This window comes from Nyctibius grandis, chromosome 18, assembly GCF_013368605.1.
Source record: "Nyctibius grandis isolate bNycGra1 chromosome 18, bNycGra1.pri, whole genome shotgun sequence".
Taxonomy (NCBI): Eukaryota; Metazoa; Chordata; class Aves; order Nyctibiiformes; family Nyctibiidae; genus Nyctibius; species Nyctibius grandis.
This window is the reverse complement of record NC_090675.1, coordinates 11,298,707-11,322,164: the sequence shown is the minus strand read 5'-3', so window position 1 is coordinate 11,322,164 and position 23,458 is coordinate 11,298,707. Positions and strand designations below refer to the sequence as shown.

The 23,458-nt window shown below is 58.6% G+C and overlaps 1 protein-coding gene across 4 annotated transcripts; it reads right to left on the bottom strand.

Annotated features, from left to right (window-relative positions):
- Positions 1–7,299: 7,299 nt before the first annotated feature.
- Positions 7,300–19,387, bottom strand: RAP1GAP2 (RAP1 GTPase activating protein 2). 4 transcript variants are annotated; one of them, XM_068416004.1, is made up of 23 exons: positions 19,321–19,387; positions 17,729–17,764; positions 17,212–17,256; positions 16,643–16,675; positions 16,131–16,340; positions 15,543–15,646; positions 14,919–14,997; positions 14,415–14,468; positions 14,228–14,311; positions 13,880–13,980; positions 13,281–13,410; positions 12,994–13,149; positions 12,576–12,647; positions 12,073–12,159; positions 11,686–11,820; positions 11,138–11,275; positions 10,684–10,802; positions 10,260–10,373; positions 9,628–9,745; positions 9,416–9,542; positions 8,487–8,566; positions 8,298–8,336; positions 7,577–7,616 (listed from the first exon to the last, which is right to left on the bottom strand). In XM_068416004.1, the coding sequence occupies exons 1-22, from the start codon at positions 19,324–19,326 to the stop codon at positions 8,328–8,330; spliced, it is 2,037 nt and encodes a 678-aa protein (XP_068272105.1). In that variant the 5' UTR covers positions 19,327–19,387; the 3' UTR covers positions 7,577–7,616; positions 8,298–8,327. The 4 variants fall into 4 exon arrangements, with proteins under 4 accessions (XP_068272103.1, XP_068272104.1, XP_068272105.1 ...); XM_068416005.1 differs by having other exon boundaries at positions 8,487–8,563; XM_068416002.1 differs by lacking the exons at positions 8,298–8,336; positions 8,487–8,566 and having other exon boundaries at positions 7,300–7,616.
- Between the last annotated feature and the right edge of the window lie 4,071 nt (positions 19,388–23,458).

Below are 23,458 nucleotides of genomic sequence, written 5' to 3'. Positions count from 1 at the left end.
AATTACCACTTACACGTTGTTTGTGCAAACACATCAGCGGGTGCTGGTGGACTGCAGCCACTTCTGCACGCGCCTTGTTACCCTGAACTTTTGGGGCTCTGACAACTTACATTAGATGCCAGCTCATCGGTGGAGCTCAGACATATTTTAAATACGTTCTGTGATAACTTTGCAGTCTGTTCGAGAGCTCTGTGGATACAGGCTGGGAAAACCCGACATTTCACAGACCTAAGCCAACGACGCTGCTCTTTGGGATGGGACCCAGAGCACACGCTGCACGTCTCAAGAACTCCCTCCCAAGTCAGTACAAGTCACCTTGTAAATTAATCCTCTGCAAGAGGCTGAACGGGACCTTTGATAACTGAGAAAGGGGGAATGATCACCGTTCTGAAGGTGGGAATAACCCTCCGACAAGGCGTTACCCAAACGCAGCCCTGTTGGGTGAGAGCAAGCAGAGGATCACGCTTCCATTCCTGTATTTCCAGTGCCACCTTCTGTACAGAAGAGGAAACCGCCGAGTTTCAGGAGCTCCAAGAAACGAAACTGGAAAATTCTTCCCCACCCCCGTGGGAACAGAGTCACTGCTGAAATTAAACACTGAAAGATTTACATTTTCAGAAGCTCAACAGCATATTGAGTTGTCTGCTTAAGACACCCACATGTGCCAAAAGCTTCTAATTTTACAAAGAAAGTACATCAGCTTCACTTTGTGTTTTCCATAAATTCATACAGCTTCTGGGATGACATGTAACGGATGAGAGAAATAAACATCCATTATTATAAAAAAAAAAAAAAAAATCGAACTGAAGTATAAATCTGGCTACAAATATCAAAACCTCTTGTTAAATGAATTCACAGGATCATAATTAAAGTACGTGACCAGGGACAGCTGTTGTGCTTAAGAACACACAATCTGAAGTGATTCCCAGTCCCTTTAGCCTGCCCGCCCAGCACTGCCTCACGGCTGCAGCGCTTTGGAAACGCACACCCCATCCTCAAACACTCGACTTCATCCAGTCACAGATACAAATGACTGCTGAAAATATTTGCTGTGAACAGTTTTTTCATATTGTACCAAGAGTTCACAGGCATTAAAAAAAAATCCCTAAATTGGATTGTTTTGTCCTTAGTTCCAAATTAAATATTAAGACCAAACCTGCTCTTTGGCCCTTAAGCCACACAAAGCCATGGACCAGAGCTGGATCTGGACCAGTGACCTAGCAGAGATGCCCCATCATTGGCAGTGTTCAAGGTCAGGCTGGACGAGGCTTGGAGCAATCTGATGCAGTGAAAGATGTCCCTGCCCATGGCAGGGGCGCTGGAGTAGACGATCTTTAAAGGTCCCTTCTGGCCCAAACCATCCTCTGATTTCATTCTTCGTTCTACTTTCCAACAGTGGCTAGAAAACTGCTCGATAAATCACATTTAGGAGGTTTTCCAATGAGTACTATTCAGCATGATTATCTGGTACATATAGACTTCCATTAAAAAGACAGACAAGGTCTCACCAGCTTCCCTGATAGACGTACCGCCCTGTTCTGCCAGACCCGATAAGCTCTGAACTGGGGTTGGAGTGACACGGTGTTCTCAGCTCTGGCTTTGCACGTACGTGGAATTCATTCACAAAAGCGAGTCGGGTACGCTGTTAGTTCTGTGGTCTCCGTCTCACGGAACATGCAAAAACTGAATTTTTCAGCTCAGTTTCCCTATTGAAACTTAGGGTTTTAACTCAGGTTGCTGATAGGAATATTTTAACAATTATTCCCCAAGACAAGGGAGCATCTGTGGAACCAGGAAAATTAACGGGGAGGTAGTCACCACCTGGGAGAGGCTTGTTCCCCAAACCCGAGACCTTTTCAGAAGGGTTATGTGGAGGAAACCTGCCTCTTACTCCCCACCTACACCAGAGTGTTACAAATTCATGCTCTGGTTTTACACATTGCAACAGTTGTCACCGCCGTGTCACTTCCCAACACTGAGCTGCTGGACTCGTGTGATTACGCTCCTCGGTCTATTTTTAAAAGCCTCCCGAGTTTACAAATAGCTTAGGCTAACTTTTTAACATACCATAAGGCAAAATGCTTTTATTAAACAGCACGTGTTCTCCCTTGAGCTGAGGATTATGCACACACTGCAGAAGCTAACAACCCCAAAACAGCTGCTCAAAAGCAGAATTGTTTTCTATTTATGCCCTTCCATACCGTCATCGCTAAAAGCCCTAACAGCAAATGCTTAACGCACCAAAGCTTTAACAGAGCCATCCCCACAAAGCCTTATCTTAGTTTTCCAGCAGCCAGAGCACTGCCGTGGTGTTTGCAGGGCAGGAGCTCTGCGTGTGAGCTGCCCTTCTGCGGCTGGGGAGGAGTTCGGAGTGAAGACACCGAGAGCTGGTCAGCTGGCACGTGCACAGGGCCACGAGCCAGGGTGAGGGCGAGAAAGCCAGGCTCAGTTCCCACCTCCAGACCACAAACTGACTTTGCTTACCCCCCTCCCCAGGCCCTGCTGTTCTCGCATCAGGACACGCACAGCTCAGTGCTCAGAAACAGCAGGAAGAAGAGCCCGAGGTCAGGCAGATCCGTGGTGTGAAGGGTGGGCTGCTGCAGCGGGGAGGCTGCCAGCCCCGTCCCCGTGCCACCTCCCCGCAGGACGCTGGCAGGGCTCGGTGACACTGGAGCAGGCGCCGTGCGTCGCTGCAGGGACCCACGGAGCCATCGCTGGCACTTACAGACCCCCGCCCGCACACCGGGCTGCTCAGGCTCCCCCACTCCCCTTGGTTCACATCAGCCCTTCCCCACCCCTTGTAAAAAATGGATTTAAACGGGTTACTTACCACATCAGGAGCACATCACTGAGACTGCAGAGCCTCGCTACACCCAAACAGGTAAAACACAGCAGAAACCCAGCTTGGAAGCCAAGGAAGGGAGAGCCCTTGCAGCCTGCCCAGCCTCGCTGCTCCCACCCAGCTGCCCTTTATAGCCTCCCCAGCAGGCTCACCGGGCCACCCAGCTGGCTTCAATTTGCCACTCAGAGTGCCGGGATGCTCTTCAGCACCTCCCCGTGTCAGGGCACACCTGGGCCCCTGTGCACGTCCCCTCCCAGCTTTCAGGCTTGCAATGGTTCCCCCAGTAACAGGCAGTGTGCTGGGGGGGAAACGCTGCTTCATTAAACCTTCTGCTGCAGGAAGAGTTACAGAGAAGTTGTTGCATCTGTTATTCTGCCACTCAAAATGAGGTGAGACCAAAGCATGACAGGGCAGGGGCTCAGGGATGGAAGAAAAGAGCTATAAAAGTGCCTCTTGGGTGGTCCTAGACTGTGACCTTCCTGACTAACGCAGCCCAGCATCCCAGCTCGCCATGTCCCACGGCTGTGGGCAGAACAGGGGGGTCCTGTGGGCCACCAGCCAGGCATAAGGGCTTGCACCCATGAGCAAGGCTGGGGCTGCCCCCTGCTTGCCTTGGAGCGGGTCACCCCGCTGCAGTGCTGTGGTGCTGCCACACTACGGAGGGTGAACAAAACTCTCCTCACAGGGGAATTTTTCTCCTGGCAAAGGCAAGTATTTTATTCTGACAGGTACAAATTAATGGGTTCGTTCCCCTCGCCACAAAATGTTAAAAAAATAACGCTAATAGCTTCATGCTTCATTCAGCCTGAGCCGCGGGGAAAATGTACCAGACACGCCACCTCCAAACAATAACAGCTTTTTCCTTAGCGTCCTGGGAGGGAGAGATCTGGGAAATTAGGGGGATTGGAAGGAGCCCGAGGAGCTGGAGAGAGAAAATCCAATTTCATAGTTAGCTCACGGAGGACGTCCAAAGGGAGCCAAGGCGCTGCAGACTGCCGAGCCAAGGTAAACCAAGCTGGGTTGGACAGGCTGAGCTGCTGCCTGTTTGTTTTCCTTAGCACACGTGGGCTGGCTGCTGACAGGGACCGGTTTATAGTGAGGGACCGGCTTATACTGAGCTTTATGCGGCACTAATTCCAGTTCAAACAGAACCGCTCGCTTGATGACAATTGCTACGCTCTTGTAGAAGGGAAGCTGGGTCCTGCTCCACTGATCTGGTCCCAGCGCTATAAGCCCCAGCAGAGATGTCCTGACTTACACCTTCTCACACTCTGATGCTCTGCTGCAGTTTGTGACTCCCGTGAGCTCACCCAGCCTCCCACCAGCAAGGGCTCAGCCCCAGCCTGGGCCGTCGCATGGCTGTTACAGGGACACACAGAACATCACTGCCTGCTCCCAAAGAGCTCGGTCGGTGTATGGACATACACAACGCAGCACACATACGGACACAAAATATGTTATTTATTGTGAATTTTGCAAAGACACATTTAAGCAACAAAATATACATTTGTGAACCTTTAGTTTTATACATAACAAATACAATCTGCTACCATAGCAATAAATTAAATGTACATTATTTACAACAGACGTAGGCCACCGGGAACTACAAAGCATCGCCTCTCTACATAAAAAATAAACTCTGTCAGATACATTTCTTCAGGATTTATTTTCGCTCTATAAACTCTCTTCACATTCTAACGATATAAATTCAGCGTTTCCCTTTGCAGGATGGATGCAGTGCTACATTCATTCAAACATAACGACAGCATGCTGTGGGGTGGGGAACGACGGGCGCTCTGCCAGCGCCGGCGGGACACCAGCCAAGCACGGGAGCGCGGGGTGCGACGGGCAGCGGTGCTTAACGCCGCTTTAAGAGCCGTTATCAGCGCTCAGCACCCCGTGCTGTCAGGCCACAGGCAGCCGAGAAGCCTCAGCCCTGGCTAACGAGCCCACTGGTGCCAGCGACGCACCAAAGACCCCCAGAACTCTGGGAAGAAGCTGAGTTTGTGCTTAGGATCCCCCTTTCGCTCAGAACAAAAAAGCACTTTCACGTTGTGCTTAAGTGTAACCCTGTGCTGGGCTCCGCGGGGTTTGGGGAGGGCGCGAGCACACGCCGAGCGACCCCCGCGACAGGAGAGACCTCCCCACACAGCTGGGGCTGCCCTGGACCCCCCCAGCCGCGCCCCTGAGCCCCTTCTGCTCCCGCTGCAAAGTCACTTCTGAGGGCGGGGGACGTTTGGTGTGCGTGTGAACGGTGGGGAGCAGAAAGGAAAATGCACTGCCCAGTAACTTAGTGTCAGTTAAGGATCCTTTCTTTTATATATATATATACATATATATATATATAAAAAATACCTTTTATATATGTATATATATGTGTGTGTGTCACTTACAAGCACAAAACATGTTGCAGTATATATACAGGAGCACTGTCACCCACTGCCTCCGAGGTTCACCACAACCGCCAGCCAGTCCCCAGTGCTGCTGGGGACAATTCGGGACGATTCGGGGGCCGACAGGAGCCCCCCACGCACACCCAGGAGCTCCCCACGCCCACCCACGAGCTCCCCACGCACACCCCGCTGCAGGGCAGCGCAGGCAGAGACCACGCCGCAGCCTGGCCGGGACAGGGGCTTTGACAGCCCGGTTGCTGCTAAGGATGTCGCAGCAGGTGTTCACAGCCCGGCGTGAGCAGTGCTGCTGGACCCGTCCCCGAGCACGCAGGAGCCACAGCAAACCTTGTGCCAGCCCTGGGCCCCGCTGCCGTTCCAGGCTGGCGCGGGGAAAGACAAGTCCAACGCACCACATCTCTCTCCCTGAAGCTTCACGCTGTCCTGCCTGCCTGCTAGCCCCACTTGAATAATTCCACTGATCAATCTAGGTCACAGTTTCAAGTAAAAAAAAAGCACACAAGTAAACAAAAAAACCCAACACAACAATGACAAACCCAGCTGACAGTAGCCACTGCACCTTCTGCTGAAAGATCTCACGGAGATCAATGCCCACGCGAATGATGACGCCTACAGAATCGAGCAACTTCTCATGGAAAACAGCAAAACCAAGAACAGACCCTCAAAGCAAGTCGTTGCACCAGTCAATATTCCACTGTGTGGCATGAGAAAACCAGACCAGAAGCTTCTAAGGGCAGAGCCGGGGTGGGTTTGGCAGCGCGAGCGAAGCATCGTCAGACCGAAGTGCTGCACGGCGGGTGGACCCGGGACACCCCGAGCTACCCACGGAGCGGGCTGGGCACGCCGTGCTGCTCCTCTTCCAGAGGAACCCTCAGGATTTGAACTCCTTGTAAATGCAACAGCCCCTGGGAACCCCCCGCAGCCCCTGCCCGGGGCTGTTTCTGGGTGTGCAGTTCCACAGGCGCCTCCTAAGATCACCGCCGGGTCCTCCCGTGCCCCTCGCAGCTCCAGCCGCGGGAAGAAAACTTTGGCACCCGAAGCTCTGTTTTCATTAGGAACCACAGACTCAAAGAATTGCTTTCACTTGAGATCGAGAACCTTATCTCATGGGGAACTTTGCAAAGGTCACAGACCATGGTAAGGGGGAGGGAGCATCTCTGCAGCGTCGCAGCGTTAGCTTTCAAGAGAGTAACAGGGAAATCTATGAGCAATGTGAAATTCACGGACAGACTTCAGTAAACTTTAGACAAAGCTCCATAAAGGAGCAAAAGGATTTCTTGGCATGTTGAGAGAGGTATTTTTTGGAACAGGGCGTTACAGGGAAGCCACCTTGCAGAATTCATAATCCTCGTCCTTCAAAACAAACAGAAGCACATTCAAAAGCAGAGGGACAGATTCTGCAAGGGGTGGAGCAGCCCGATGCCACCCACATCACTGGAGTTTATGCATTTTCTTGCCTGGCGATCCAGCCCAGAGGGTAAAGCTGAGCCCACAGGGTGAGTTCACTCTGGTACCAGTTCTGGCGCTTAGATACCCTACAGCTTTAGATTTGGATCATCTTTTCCAGAGCTTTGGGCAGGGAAGAAGCAGGGAGGCCACAGAAACCATTTCTGAAGGTGCCCAGAGAGGACGAGCCAGCGCCGGTCACCGGCTCTGCGCCCCGGACCAGTTCTCACACCCCCTCCTCGTGTGCCAGAGACTAAGGACGGAGTAAGAGGCTGCGTCTGCCCTAGAGGGTCTGCAGTGTGGGCAGCGAGCTGGAGCTGCTGCTGCAGCCCCCCTGCCCGGGAAGAGCCGTGGGGGCAGATTTTGCCCCATCGTCTCCAACCAGAGAAGAGCGATGGCAAACGATGGCGCAGGGGAACTGCCCCGGGGCCATGCAAACGTAACTGTGCCCTGACCACCTCCCCTTCCAACAAACCAACCAACCCCCCCGTTTCCCCACTGATAACTGCAAATAAAGCACGGAGGCACCCGAACCACGCAGGGTCCGTCCTGCTTCCCCCCTGCCCGAGAGGAGCCGGCAGGCGAGCCGGGAGCGGGGATGGACGGCGCCCACCAGCCACGGCACGCACGGGTGCCCACGGGTGCCACGGCATGGTACCATGTAGGGGACGTGGCCTCGGGCTGCAGGCGTGTGCCACGTGGTCAGGGACACGTCCCCTCCCGTGGCGCAGGGGGGTGTGGGGTGTTTGCTGGGGGGGGTTCACCCGGTGGGAAGGTGCTGGGTCCCTTCGGGGCAGAGGTGGCGGCGAGGCGAGAGCTCCTTCCCGGCGCAGGGAGGCCAGGGCACCCCGCTGCCCGCGGCCGGCGCTTTCCCACGGGGTGTTGAGGAGTTTTCCCTTTGCTGAAACAAAAATTCTCTGCAAAGAAGAAAAGGATCAAAGTGTCAGGGACTGGGGAAGGAGAATATTCTGACTCCTGCCGCGACAGCCACAAAGCACCAGTCCCATGGAGGGAGCAGCCACGGCAGAGCCCATCCCCGAGACGCCCCCAGAGAGGAGGTAACTCAGTGAGGGGCTGAAAATCACGGCTTTTTGGGACCCAGGCTTTCGGAAATCCCCCTCATTATGGGCTTTTCTGCTCAGCTAGGAACTTCCAAATGAAAACCCTCATTTCAGGACACAGAAAGACTCCAGGAACTGGAGCCTCAGAGAAAACCAGTAAATAAATTCCTCATGCGAACACCTGCGCGAAAGCACCCCCTGGTGCTGGTGGCCATGGGCAAAGCTGGCCACCGGACAGAACGTTCCCCAGCCACCGAGAGCCCAGGCTGACCACGCTGCACGCCCTTCACCTCTGCCCGTAAAACCCACCTCGTAAACCAACCGTCTCCACGTGGGTTTTGGGAGGGGTGAGGACCCCTGCTCTGCTTTGCCACCCCCCCAGAGCTGCCCTCATCTTACAAAAGTGTTTAGGATATATTATTGATCACATATTTAATAATAAGCAGTGCAATTAGCCAATGTTTGCTCTCTGTGAAGGTCACGCACTCGTTCAGAGCAGCAGAGCCGTGTGCCCAGCACCCCATCACCAACACTCACCTTCCACACGTTCACGATGACTTCCTCCTGCTAATGGCTCTAAAGGAAAAACACACCATGGGGTGGGTTACAAACAAAGGGGCAAGAACCCACGAGATCCCTTCCCCTCCCTCACTGCCTGCCCCTCACGGGCTCAGCCCCCGGACCCCCCGTCCCAGCATCCCCCCCCCGAGAGCCGCCGGCACCCACCGTGCTGGAGCTGCCATGGCTGAGCTTGTCGAAGCGAAACTTCAGGTTTGACCTTGGAGAGTTCCTGTTCTTTATATCTACTGGAGGGAGGGGAAAAGCAGGGAAGGAAAACAATAATCTATGAACGAAAATATTTGCTGAAGCTGTAGGGCTGCCTGCTGCCCGACCAGCCTGACAGCCAGGCACTTCAATAGGCTGTCACGAGTACCACCAATATTTAGTCTATCTGGGCTGGATGTTTGGCAAAATCTGTACATTAAATGTTTGTGATGGAACAAATTGAGGCTTAATTACATTTCACAGTCTTTCTACTGGAAATGCCACTGAAAAGGCAACGAGAAATGACTGATCCGTGTAATGTATGGGTGGATTTCCACGCTCTTGGCAGGAAAAATACAAAATAAACACTTTAAACATTAAAAGGGGCTAGTTTAATAGTTCAGAAAATCTCTAACGGAATAAGGAGGAGGACCTGTGGGGTGCTGAAACAAGCAGCCAGCCTGCGGGTCTGCAGCCCAGCCTCTCCCCCGTGCCGCTCCCAGTCACGGAGCCCGTTTCTGCCCATTTTACCCCGTTGAACTGCACCTCAGCTAATCGTCCGACCGAAACGGACGGAGCCGGCGGCAGAGCGAGTTAGCAGCGGGGGGACCGGAGCCAAGGCCGGGGGAAGCTGCTTGTTTATTAAATAATTTGTGAGTCACGGCTCAGTCCTTGGAGACAGCAAGTTTCCACGACTACTGCACATGTCTGTCGGGGAGCAGGGAGGAAACAAAGCCACAGCAAAGCCACCCTGCGCTCTGATTTAGAAGGGAAAGAAATTTCCCGTGGCAATACAGAAATAAAGCATGTGGGGCTGTCTCGCCAGAACAGCCCAGGGCTCCAGGAGCCAAGGCGGAGCTGGTGCCTCCCCCCACGCCCCCAGGACCCACCTGTGGGGCTCCTGCTCATGATGACGGGGGTGGCCGCGGCCCCCACGCTCGGGCTCTCGCTGCCGGGCGAGGCGCCGTAGACAAACACGTCCTGCTTGAAGGGTGACGCCGTGGACGGCTGGCTTCCCTGCACGGAGAGAGCGGGACGCGGCGTTCCCCTCTGCCGCCAGCCCTCCTCCCCCTCCCAGCCCGCTCCGGGGATCGGTGCCTACCACGCTGTCATACTCCTCCAGCGTCTCGCTCTCCCCCGCCGTGCTGCTGAAGCTGCTGGTGCTCGAGGAGGAACGGGAGATGTTCGCCCTCCCGTTCTCTTTCAGCTTGATAAACGGCCTGGGGAGAGAGGTGGAAGGGGACAGTGTGTGGCGGTCACTCGGGAAGCCGCGTCCCCCGGGCTGCGACCGCGGGGACGGACCCTCCCGCACCCCCAGGAGCAAAGCAGCTGCCGCGGGGACAAACCCACGGGTGCTTCGGTCCGTAACCGCCTCCCAGGGCACGGGACAGAGCGGCCGAGGGTGCCACCAGCAGCACCCCGGGGCCAGGCTGAGTCCCCGGGGCAGGGACAGACGGACAGCTGCCACGGGCTCCCCAGCTCCCGCGCGGGAGGGTCGGGCAGCTTTGGCCAGATGCTGCTCTTTGCTCTCCCTCTTTGTAAAGACGGCTGGTTTCAGACCATAAAGGAGCTCTGCTCATGAATCACCAGAATCTTTTTTTCCCCTCCCTTAATATCAAGCTTATTTATAGCAAAACCTGGACATGGTTTTGTTTGACAAGGTCCCTGATGGTCTGTCAACTACAGGGAGACTTGAGCTCTGGTCAGAGGAGGACGGGGCTCCCCCCGGCTCACCTCTCCTTGTTGGGGCAGATTTCAGGGGAGCTGGGGTTGGATGAGGTCTCAGACTTCATCTCTTGAGAAGGATGTCCCAAATCTGGCGTCTTCTGGGCTCCAGAAACACTGTCGCTGGGGGCACAAAGAGACGGGGTGCGTGAGTTACACAAGGGACGTAAAAAGGATGGTCAAATGATGCTCCCTAACACCGAAGGCTGAGCTGTAAGAGATGCTCTCTGGATGCCACCGCTGCGGTTTAGAACAGAGGGGAAGGGACCCAAGGTGCCGTTCCCCAAACATGGCCAGAGCAGCTCTCGCTGCTGGCGTGCGTGGAAAGGGGCGCTGCGCCCAGGCAAGGTCTCCAGCACCACCAACAGCTTCTCTAGCGTTTAACATGCAACAGGGGCTTTAACCTTCATTACCAGGGCTGTGTCGAGCTTACCACCGCGTCCTGCTCTCCGCCTGGCTCTCGGAGCTCGTGTGCAGGCGAGGGAACAGCCCCGAGCGGCGCTTGATGGGGCTCCGGGACTGGTTCTTCGCAGCAGCTGCTGGTACGGGGGGCTGGAAGCACAGAACAGGCCAGGCTGGAGGGCAAAGCTCCTTCTGCGCAGCTCGCGAGACTGAACACCCTACGAGGGATCGCGCTGCCCGCAATTCTCAGCCTGCGCATCTAGAAACACCTAACGCCAGAGTTTCCTTTACATCTCCTTTGTGCTTTGGGGCTGAGAACCCCAGGATCCACTGTTCTTCCATGAACAAACCCAACTTGAACACAGCGCTCACGAAATCCTGCTCTGCACAAACCTCCTCTCCCCTACACTCGCTGCCTGTGCCAGGCTACGTCAGCGCAGGCTGGGGAGGGAGGGATGGACAGCGGGACAGCGGGACGCGCTCACCGAGAAGGTGGCCTTGGTCACCTCGCCGCTGTTGTGCGCGATGCCCCCACTGAGGCTGCCCGGGATGCCGCCGCCGTGGTGCTTCTTCTGGCTGCCCACCATCGTCTCCATGGAGTGGCTGCGCACCCGGATGGCTCTCTGCAGCCGGAGGGGACAGGGGACAGCAGGTCACCACCACCCCATGGGGCCGCCGACCCCAAACCCACTCCCCAGCCCCAGACCCCCCCAGCACACCGGAGCGTGACCTGCCTGGTCCTCCCCAAGACCTGGCGCACACCAACAATGATCTCACGAGTAACAGCAGCCACCGCTGCTCCGTGCAGCCCCGTGGGGAGCCGCACTTGGCAAGGCCACCACCGCGTCAGCCCACGCCCGCTGGGACCAGCCAGGTGTGCGCTGGGGGTGGTGAGCTCCCACGTCCCCCCGCCGCCCTGCTCCCTGGGGACACCTCTGACCCCCCAGCACCGCCCAGCCGCATCTCCCACCAAACGGCTCCGCCAGCCCCGGGCGCATTTAAACTCCGCTGCTGGCAAGGGATGGGGGTTTACCTTGAAAGACTCCAGAAAGCCCCCGTGACCCCCGTTCTCCAGCTTATCCTCCTCGGGCCCCAGCCCCAGCATGGTCTGCGTGTGCCCGTGGAGCTCGTCGTGAAGGTTGTCCAACAAGGCGGCCCGTGTCCGGTCCTGGGGAGCGAGAACAGGCTCAGCCGGGGGTGCTGAGGGAGGGGGCAGCGGTGCCGGCCCCTGGGACAGCTGGCTCGTCCCCCCTCGAGGGCAGTGCCCGCCCCACGGGACCCCACGGCCACCAAGCGAGCCGAGACACGCGCACGTTTTGGCCATTCGTCCCCGCGAGCGCTGGCCCAGCTCAGCCCAGGACAGCGCGGCTCCGAGGAGCGATGCCGGGCGCGCGGGGCAGGGGCGGGCGGGCAGCGGTACCTCCAGCTTCGCGAACTTGTCGGACTTGCAGCAGGCGTTCTCGGCGTTGATGAGCTTGGTGAGCAGGAACTCCCGGAACTCAGGGCTCTGCGCGAGAGAGCCGAGGTGGAGAACACCCACCGGCACACGGCTCTGCGCACCTACCGGAGCTGTGCCAGCCCCAAACCCGAGCCCACGGCACCCTGCACCCCCTCCAGACGCGGGAGCGTTGATGGAAAACCCCACACGGGCTGGGGGTGCCCTCCTGCACCCACTGCCACCTCCACACTGACACCGGTGCCCCGGCAGCAGAGCTGCAGCCGCCGCCTCGCACGGGCGATGCTGCGCGATGGTGCACGGCCCCCGCCCTACCACAAACCCCACGGGCCTCGCCAGAAATCAAAATAAACGCATATAAATGCCAGAGGTCACGTTTTCCCTAAGCAGGCATGCGTGGAAACACCTTGGACATACACATCTACTTGTTCTATGGCTTGGAACACACTTCCCGTCTCAGCTCTCACCTTCTGGAACACGGGCGGGCTCGGCAGGGCCGGGCCGAAGGACGGGACGTCTTCCCGCGCCGTGACGGACACCTGCGGGGCCGAGAGCAACGCCACTGCCATGGGTGCAGCGGGGCAGCCCCCGGCGCAGACAGCCCTCTCCTAGAGGGCGGCCGGCGTGGGGCAGGCGATGCTCTCCCAGCCCAGCCCAGTCCAACAGGGCTCAGCCCAGCTCAGCTCAGCCCAGCCCAGTCCAGCTCAGCTCAGCCCAGCCCAGCCCAGGGCCATCCCAGAGCCCTCGCCCCACCGCAGAGGCCGCTCCTGGGCTCGGTATAACCCTGGTTGAATCACCGAGCTCACGGGCAGGGCAGCTGCCCCCAGACCTCGCCGTGAGACACCAAAGCCAAACGTGGCACGTGCAAGCCGGGCTCCCCCTCACCTTGTAGGTCGCGTTATCTGCCTCGGGGTTTTCCACCTGCACGACAATGTAGGCGTGCAAGAAGTTGGAGGCGATCATGTCCGGGACGAACGGCGTGTTCTCTTCTTGGAAGATAATTGCCACGATGTCGTTGCCAATGTGCCTCTTCCTCTGGAGCTAGGCAGAAAGGGAGAGCGCTGGTGGGTGACGCCAGGCGGTCCTGCTCCCCCGGGAGCCACGCCGGCCCCGGGCAGCGCCGGCGCACCCCGGCTCGGACACCACTGCACGAGGAAGCTCATCCCTCTTACTTGCTGCGTGTCTCCTTCGGTAAAGGGCAGCTTTGTAGAGACGTGAAACATTATCTCCCTGTCCCTGAACACCGTGTACACAGACTCCGCTCCCGTCTGCCCATGGCTGACGTCCAGACCTCCTCGAAAACTGGAGACGAAAGGAAAGGCGGGGAGAAAATTAAGAAATATTAATTGAAAGCTTAGCAGAGAGCGCCGGCGGCTGTCAGGGGACAGGGTGACGGAACAAACCAGCTCATTTATCTTTATCTAGTGGCAGGCGAACAGCAAAGAACAACCCGTGCATCATGTAACGTAACCAAGCACCACCGGACAGGGCACGTTTCCATGCAAAGTTCCCTTCATCTATGGCTGAACGCAGCCAGATTTTCTCACAGCCTTAAAACTGCAGGAAAGGAAGTTTTTCTCTCTCGGCAGCTCCAATTTTTTTTTGAAAACTCCCCCAGCTTTGGAAGCCAAGCCAAAGCTATATCTGCTTCTGCTCCGTACATCCCGCTCAGGAGCGAGATGACTTCTGTTCTCGCACAGCAGATATTTTTACACATAACACGGTCTCTCGTTAACGGCATTTACAAAATCATTCTTTTTATTTATCTTACCCTTTGAAGTCCTGGAGCGTTATGGTGTCGCCCAGAAAACTCAAGAAGCTCTTGAAGGCAGGACTCTCCTCGTTATTGCCGAACAACTCCTCCTCCTGGGTCTGCAAAACACGGGGCGCGTCGCCTGGGAGCCCAGCCCCGCTGCTCCCCGCAGCCAGCGCCGGGGCAGGAGGAGGGTCTGGCTGTGCCTCTGCCATCGCCGTGTCGGGCTGACGGAGCCGCAGAGGCCCCCGCGCTGCCACCGTCCCCAGAGCCACTGCGCCCCAGACAGCCCTGCGCCCTCGGGGACCTGCCGGGGCTGCTCCTCTGCCAAGCGGGGCCGGGCGCCACGGGGACGGCATCGCTCACCTGCCTGAACTTCTGGTAGATCACACCAAACTTGAACGTGTTGTTGACCTCATGCTCGTCATAAGACACTATCATCTGGGACGCCTACAGTGAAACAAAATACAAGCCGTGGGATCTTGGAGAAGAGGGGAGAACAAACCCTATCTGAACTTCTCTGCCGCGACCAACCTGGGGTAAGTCACCTCACCTTGGGGTACAGGACCGGGTTAAACTTGAGCCCGGAGGCGTCGTCGCAGAAGGCCTGTGGGCAAGGGGACAGAGCAGTCAGTGCCGGTCCTCGGGCGCGCGGAGCGGACACCCCTGCCCTGCCAAAACTCCACGGCAAGGCTGTGGGTGTCTTATAAAGGAGCCAAATCCAGCCTCCGGCTGCAGGAGCCCCCCTCCACATCCTCTCATGGGGATGCCTGTGGCCTGGCTGGTACCCGATGGAGGATGCAGCAGGAAGAGTCCCAGGTCTCTCCATGGGTCAAAGCCGCTGCCACTTCCTCACCCCTTCCCCCAGATACCAACCAGTGACCTGCCCGGGACCAGTGGGAAACCAACGGTGGGGCCAGCGCCTACCACCACCCACCAAGCACCCCCGGACTTGAGAGCCCAGGCACTGCTGCCCCGCATCACCCAACGTCACCCAACGCCGCCCAAGGCGCAGCAGCGCGGGCTTTGCTGCCCGTACCCCAGCCCCGCGTCTTACCTTTGCAATCTGGGGGATGCTGGGGAGCTTGCTGAATCCTGCCAGCGGGATCCTCTCGTGCAGCGTCTTCACTTTGGACCTACCAAGGAAACACAAACGAGCAGATGTCGGGGAGCGCCTAAGGCACAGAGACGCCACCGCAGCCCCCGCGCGCACGCAGCGATGCCCCGCCGGCTGCTGGGGAGCCACGCTCTGCCCAGGCTGCTGGGGCTGGTTAGCCAGTGAAGGCTCCGTTTTTCTTCTCATCTCTGCAGCTCTTGAAATATTCATTGTTTGGAGGGAAGCGACACAACGGTTCGGGCGCGTGGGGTCTCGTCAGCTTACAGAGGGCTGGCGAGAGACGTGCCTGGTATTATCGCGTCTCACGGAGAGGTTTACACTCTGTTCCACCGGGTTTAGCAATGGATCAGTCTCATGTTCGTTACCGCAGAAACAGCAAAAGCGTGATGCCGCTGCTTCCCATCCCATCCCACCCCACCCCACCCCATCCCATCCACCCCACGCCCTCTGTGTGCGACAGCCGGCGCGCTGCCGGCCCAGTGCCAGCACTTGCAGCAAAAACAAACCAAGGGACTCCCAAAGACAAAGTATTTTGTTAAACAAAGCTTTTTTTTTCCCCCGTACCTCAGTATAATCCTTAAATACTCCGTGCCGTCTGCCTCCTCACACTTCACAGAAAGGATGAGGTTCCCTAGGCTGCTGGCTGTACAATAAAAATTTAAATGATCCTAAAAAGAGAAAACAGCGCGTTAGCGGTGGGGGAGGCAGCTGCCAACGGCACGGACGCCCCGCCGGGAGCAGAGGGCTCGCCTGCCGCCCCGCGGGGACACCCCCCGCACCCCCTCCTCGTGGGGACCCCCCTGCTCTCAGCTTTGTGCAGAGGGAGAAAGAGGGTGACAAGAGTGTGACCGAGGGGGCGGGTGGCTGCTGCGCCGCGTCCCCTGCACCCGGGTCCCGCAGATGAGGCAGGCTCAGAGCCGCTGTGCCTCCCCCGGCACCCTGGGGGGTCCTGCTGGCCACGGGGGCCGGGGGCCAAGCCCATGTGCACGGCCACCACTGCCACGGCCGGTGACCGCCGCTCCCCTCCTCGCCTTGCAAGGGGGGAAGTTGCAGAATTCGCCCATTTTGCTCACAATTTTAGAATCTCTTTTTGTTCTCGGGGGGATGTGCAATTTTCAGCCCGCCCCTTGCCCCCCGCGGCGGGGCACCCACCTTCCCCAGGAAATGCTTCCTGTAGGCCCTGGCCTCCCCCTTGCACTCCAGCCGGTAGCCGTAGGCGCTGGGGCTGGGGCTCTCCTCCTCCTCCTCGCAGGCGCTGCTGTCGGACGAGGTGGGCGTGCCGAGGTTCTCGGGGTCCTCGATCCAGTACCCCCCGAACTGGGGCAGGATGATCAGCGGGTACGGGCTGCCCTTCTCCAGGATCTGCAGGGACACGTGCCATGAGGGGCCGCGCAGGACCGGGGTGCAGGGGCTCGTCACCCCATGTCCTGCCCCCCGCTGCCCCCTCCCGCAGCAGCCCCCAGCCCCACGAGGGGCAAATCCAGCCCCTCTCCGAAAGCTCTTCCCTCTCTCCTAGAAGAGGGCACGTGCTGCCAAGGCAAAGCAGCAGCCGCAAAGGTGGGGAGGGGGGACGCTCTGTGCAGCCCCTCCGGGCAGCAGGACCTCCACCGATTCCCGTCACCAGCACTCTGGGAAAGGCGTTCGGGGCGGCTCCAGGCACCCACCTCGTCGATGCTGGGGTACGGGATGTAGTCTTCCTGGAAAAGGGAACCACAACACCGTGTGTGACCATCTGCTCCCCACCAGCCGTCCCTTGAGCCCGCAGCCTGGCACACCCCCAGCCGCCCGCTGCGCTGGTCCCTCCCGTCCCCACACCCTGCACCCAGCGGCACCACAGGGCGATGCTCCTGTCCGGCCAGGCCACCGTCTGCGGTGACGGGCGCAAGCCCCGGGGACACGGTGCGGGGACCCCTCCCCACTGGGGCTCTGCGGGAAAGCACTGCAGCCCCTTTCCAGAGGGGTGCCTGTGATCAGGGTGAGGGTCCCAGCCCCGTGGCAGGACCCAGCCGTTTCACAGCTCGCCGCCGAAACGCAGTGGTTTGGACATAGAGCTGGATTAGGGACTCACAGGCACCGCGCTCCCATCTTTGCAATCCAATCAGTGCCCTGCTTTTAGATAACATTTAAATCCCTTGTAGTCCTATGACTGACTGTCTGTGGCAACACACGTTAAAGCCCTGAGATAAGGGGGGACACTTGAAGAGATCCACGCAAGAAAGACAATTCAACCCACCTTATGTTTTTGGCTTCCAGTCCTCTGTTCTTCAAGTTTTGGTGCCTGTTTGGAACAAAACAAATAGATCAAATAATCAAGATGTTTTCAACAGCACAGATGAAACCACAAGGGTATTTTGCTACACGGAAATCCCTCTGACACTAGTGCCGTGAAAGGAGGGGAGCTGGGCAGAGCTGCCGGCGTGCCAGGACAGACCCCATCGTGACACGGTGGAATGGGTGACAGGGACGTGGCAGGACAAGACCTGGGACACAGCAACACCACGCTGAAAACGGCTAAATGTGAGATGCCTCACAGGATCTGCCCCAGGCAGCTCTCTCGAGCTGGGAAGTGCCCACCGTGCCCCTTCCAGCAGGGCTCACGCGGCGCCGGGGGCTCTGCAACAGCTCACCCTCCGCTGTGGTCGCACGAGGCCTCCCAGCACGTTAAACGTACGAGGTGCTGCGGGAGCTCTGCCCTCGCGGCCTCTCTGCCAGGGATGTCCTGCCTTACCGGCACGCACGCTGCCACTCACCTGCATTTTTTCCAGCATTTCGAAGAATTCTGCAGACTGAAAAAGAAAAGGAGGAGATCTCCTGTCCAACTAAAGCAGACAGGAGGTAAGCCAGCCCAAGCCACACCAAGGCAGGGATGCCGGTCCCCCAGCCCGTACTGGGCACTCTGGCCCTCAACAGCAATGGGGAGAGCCTCTGCCCATCACCGACGGCGTGTGCCTCCGGGACGCCCCGTCCAGCCCCCAAGAGATGGGGTTCCCGGGGCCGGTGGCTGTCCCACACCGAGTGCCCCCACCTCAGGGCTTCCTGTCCCCCACCCTGTCCCCACCTCTCCTCTAGCCCCTGCCACAGCAGATGGGCTCAGGCTCACACGGCCGAGGAGGGGCTGGGGCCAGGGCAGACGCTGTCGGGCCAGGAGGGAGAGCAGAAAGCGGGATCAGCAGCAGCTCCGCTGGTGCCGGCTCTCAGACACGGTTTGCAGAAGAGGGATGGGAGATTCGGGGCAGAAGGGTCGCGGTACCAAGGAGAAAGGCACGGGGGGGGGGGATTTTTGGTGAGCTCTTAGAATAAACTCAATCTCTCAAACAACAACAAAGAGAGAAAAAAACAGAGGAGGAGCTGAAGAAATCGGTGATTATGGCGGAGACAATCAGAGCTCTGTGGCAGGCGGCAGGAAGCAGTCACCTGCCGCGGGCAGGGAAGGGCACGCTCGCCGCGCTCGGGCTGCGGGGACCGTCTGCTCCAAACCAAACCTGTGTTTGCTGCTCGAACGCAACCGCAGGCACCACCGAGCACGTCCCTGCCGCCCTCGGCAGGACGGACCTGCCCAGGAACGCCAGACACTGGGACAGCCACATCCCAGTGCCTCAGCCCAGCAAAGCGCCCGGTCCCGCTCCGACAGCCCCAGGCAAGGCACCGGCCCCGAGGCCAGGCAGGAGCACACGGGGTCTGTTCACCTGCCCCAGCGCCCCGGGCGGGTTTGGCCAGCGGGCACCTGCGGACGAGCAGCACCCGGAGCAGGAGCTGCATTGTGGCTGGTCCGCGCCTGCTCTGAAGGTTCCCGAAGAAAATGACACGCAGAAAGAAAACCCCACACCAGGCTCCCCCCCGGGTCACGCAGCACTCACCAGCAGACCCCGCAGGAAACCCATCATCTTCCCGGCGGCAGCCCCTGCCCAGCCACGGCCAGGCTTCCTCAGGGGTGCCCGGTGAGCGCCGCGGTGGCCCAGTGCCAGCCCGGCCATCCCTGCCCAGCCCCGACACCTCCCTCCGTTAATGTTTCTCCAGGGCAGGGGCACGGCAGGGCTGCCGCTTTGTTGTTTCAAAGGGCGGCTCCCCCAGGAGGCAAAGTGCCCCAAACAGGTTGGGCAGGAAGCGGGGAGGGTTTGCAGGGGACACGCAGGCCCCGCACGGCCCCAGTCCATACGGCCGCTGCGCTGGACGAGCTGCTCCTCACCAGCTTCGGCTTCCAGAACCATCCCCTTGGCCGGACCACGCGCCCACAGCCCCGCGCAGCATCGCCCTCATCCCCGCCCAGCATCGCCCACAGCCCGGCACAGCATCGCCCTCCCAGCCCAGCATCCCCTGCCCGGTGCAGCATCGCAGCACCCACCTTCATGGTCGGCGGGGCGGTGAGCGGGGGGGACAGCGGCCGCTCTGGGACGGTCACATCCGCGCTGTTCAGCAGCTCCTGCTTCCTGAAAAACCAAACGCAGGCACGTGAGCTCGGCCCATGCCCAGAGCGGGAGCGCAAGGCAGGAGATAAGGGCTTATCCTCCTTGGCAAGGCTGTGGCTGCCTGCAAAATAGTATGTCGGATCTGAGAAAAACCCAACAGAGAGCGTAAACAGATAAGTGTCACCTGAAGAGCCCCGTGCCCACAGCGGGCTGGGACCCCTCGCTGCCCCTCTGAGCGCCTGGGCTCCATCCCCAGGAGCCAGCCGGAGCCAGGCTGCGGTGCCAGTGGTGCCGGGCTCTGTGGGGACAGTGGGGCTGGGTTTCACTGATGACCCGTCCCCACGGTTCCCTGCGTGTGGCACCCTCCCTGCCTGGGCAGGTCCATGGCCCATCGGCCGCCCAGGTGCCGGGGACAGTGGAGGAGGGTTCCGGCTCGGTGACACCGGCGTAAAGCCCAGGGACACCCCGGTGCGGGTTTGGCAGGGCTCAGCCGAGGGCCCCTTTGCTACCAGGGCACAGGCGCTGAATGTGGAGGCAGCGAGAGGCATCGTGAGGATGCAGGACCCCGGGGAGTGGGAAGCAGCCCCCTCGAGCACCTGCCACGAAAGCCCCCCGCAAAAGCCCCCCAATCCTCGAAAAGGCACCACCTCAGCCCTCCACCGGTTATCTGATCAAAACACCCTGTCCCTTCCGCACCAACGGCTCCCCAGGCAGACCACCACGCCGCCGCTCGCAGCGGCACCGCCAGATGCTACTCTGGCAGTCAGAAAATCTGAGATTTAATTTCGTTTCCTCTCGTCCCTGCCAGGTTAGTCCTGCAGAAACCGGGCCAAAACGTCCAACTGTTTATCTCGCCGTAACGAGGTTTGGTTCCCATGGCAGCCCGCCCCGGGATGGCACGGCGTGCACGGCAGCCGGGCACCGATGCCCGCCGGGGCCCACGTGCCACGGGGACGCAGAGGGGACGCAGCGGGGCAACACCCAGTGTCTGTGTGCAAACGTGAGTCCAGGCCAAGGACTGACATTTTACATTACATTAAACCAACACACATCTTTCTTTTTTTTAAATCAGAGCAGGTCGGATTTGCCTTACATACCACATCTCATTTAAGCTCTGGGCATCTTCCAGTTTTTCAATGCAAGAAGTGAATTAAAATTATGTGGGACGGTGTCTGGGCAATGGCAGAATTCACGCCCTGCCCACCCGTGCTGGTTGTGAAGCTCCTTCCCCTTCTCCTCTCCACAAACTCACCATGACTCCACTGCTGAAAAACCACTGAGGATGACAGATCTCTGTTTGCTCTTTGACTTTCCAGGACGCTCAGGCACAGCCTGATCTGGAGCGAGCCACTCGTCCTTCGCTCTCCTCGCTCTGAACCCCACGCTCTGCCTGATGGCACTAATCTGCACGGCGGCCTCAAAGGCACGGAACGCACCAGACTCCGCAAAGATTAAAGGTCCGGGGATGCACACAAATAATTTCATTTGATCTGAGATTTGTAGCAGGTTGCCATAGCATCATATTCCGAGCATTATAAAATCCCTCACACAACTTAACAACGTGTTCCTCTGTCACACGCTGATCGCTGCTTTGGGGCCAAACTGCTGGAACCACTCCTGCGATTCCGGGGGGAGAAAAACAAACCATCCACCGGCCGCCGCTTGTAACGAGCCTCCGCGCACTGGAAATATGTACGTTAAATGCAACCACAGACTCTGATGATTCAGTCTGCCGTCAGCTACGGGGTCAGGGGCCACCAGCCTAATTCCCAAGCAGATTACCCCACGGGAGGATAAATGAATCATGAGGAAGATCAGCACGTCTTTATCTGTGCCCCGGCGCGCTCACACGGAGGAGCAGCCCCCAGGGATCTCCCCTGAGGACGCCAGGGCCAGCGGGTGCTCGTGGCAGCCCCACGCCGTGACCCGGCCCCGGCTGGTGCCGAGGGTACGAGTCTCTGCGGAGCCCGAACCGCTCACACCAGCGAGGAGCGGGGCGAGGGGACGCTGTGCAGCTCCCCGGGCACCAGCACCCGGCTCCCACCCACAGCAGCACCCAGGGAGCGGCCCCAGGACCCTCAGCCCCCGCGGGGGCTTCCCTGCGAAGCCAGAACCCAGCCAGGCAGGGGACGCGGGTGCTCCGTGGCGTGCGAGCATCGCTGCCCGCAGGACGGGTCTCCTGGCCCCGCGGGGCAGACGGGCTCTGAACGGACACGGTACGCTCATGTAAACGACACGTGGGTCGGGGATATCTGACACAGCAAAGTGTTCCACACTAAGCGGTCAGCTCTGCCTTTTGTCACACTGTGCAGATTAAACACGGAGCACTGCACATCACCTTTACGCCTACGCTTCACTCTGTGGGTGAAACCCGGCCTGAGGAGGTGCAAAACTCTCGCAGCACCAAGTTCAGCCTGTCCAGATGCCGTATCCTTGGGAAGGGCAGCAAAGCTTATCCTGTAAGTTAACAGCCTCTATTTTTGGACTCATCGTTTTTTCATCCTTGAGGGGCACCACCTTGCCAGCTGCTCCCTTTCAGTTTATTTAATATTCCATGCCCAGCGCCCTAAGTTTTCACAGTGCTCCTGTATTGCTTTCCATCCTCGCACGGCCCCGGCGAAGCCCTGTCCCGGGGCAGGCGGTGGGTGCACAGCCCAGGCTGCTCCTCTCCATCCCCGCTCCTGCAGGCGGGTCCCCCATGGCTGGGACCGAGCCGCCGACCCCTGGCTCCCGGGACACCGGTGAGCACCTGCCGATGCCCGGGGCGCGGAGGCAGCCAGGAGCCCTGGGCCAGCTGCTCACAGATTGCAAAAAAAACCCAACCAAAACCTTTTTTTTATTTTTTTTTTTTTTTTTTTGCAACAGAGACAAGGGCACCTCGCTGAGATTTTACACTTGGAAACCTGCAGCGAGTGCCTGAACGAAGCACCTTACTCTGACTTTGAACAGCTCTCTGTCCAATCCCGGGGACTCGGCAGGCGAGATCTCGCTGCATCATCGCTCATCACGGGGAGAACATCTGCAGAGGACACGCGCTGCCGCAGGGCTCCCACCGACCTCCGCAGCCCCGGGCCCTGCAGCCGCCCCAGCCCTGGGCTCCATCCCGATAAACTGATTTACCTTGTTGTGTCCTGGCCCTACCCTGAAGCGTCACCTTCCTGCGCTGAAGCCTGAGAGCCAGCAAAGAAAAAGCGCCGCGTTTTCTGGTCTAGATTTCTTGCAATAAATTACACATTTGTGAATTGCCAGCCTGCACCTGCGTGCACACACAGCCTCCCCGGCCACACAGCCCGCGCGGGAGGGACCCAAAGCCCTGCCCAGAGCAAGGTGACATTTAACCACCAGTGAGTTTAGCTTTAATTACCCCTCTGCACGGAGAACAAATATTGTTGAGAACAGTTCGGAGCGTCTCGTGCTCACGCGGGCACGGCTGCCCGCGCCGGCTCCGTGGGGCACGGCTCCTCTACAGACACCGAGCTCTTTCCAGCTGGCCAAGGACTTCCCACTTGGTCTGTCTGGGAAAGGGAGGTTTGAGAGGCTAGTAACGGTGGAAAGAGATTTTTCTGACTTACAAATTCTGTTGCCTGATCTCACTTGCAGGAGCGGAGAGAACGCAGCGATTTCCCGCAGCATTTGGGTAAACCAGCCAAAGCCCTCGCGGACTGTTGAAGACCAGAAGGCTCGTCTGATCCAATTCCTGACAAACACGAGCCAGCCAGCCTTGGGCAGCCGTTTCTGAGCTGATTCAATAATTTGCAAATTGCCAAGAACAGCTCCCAGGAACCAGCATCTCCAGCCGCAGGCGGAACTGACGCCGAGGGCCGACGGGATGCTGTCCCGCCTGGGCACCCACGCCGGGATGCTGCTCCGGTGAACGGCCCACAGAAACAAACGGGGATCTAAAATTGACTTCAGCGATACAGAGATTTCACTCAATGGCTCTGGGAGACAGACTGCCCGTGAGCAGCTCCTGCTGAACTAACCAGGAATCCAACAGCAGCGAGAAAAAACATCTGCCCTGTGCCCAGGTGCCTACATCGCAGCTGGAACCGACACACGAAGGGAGCGGGGCAC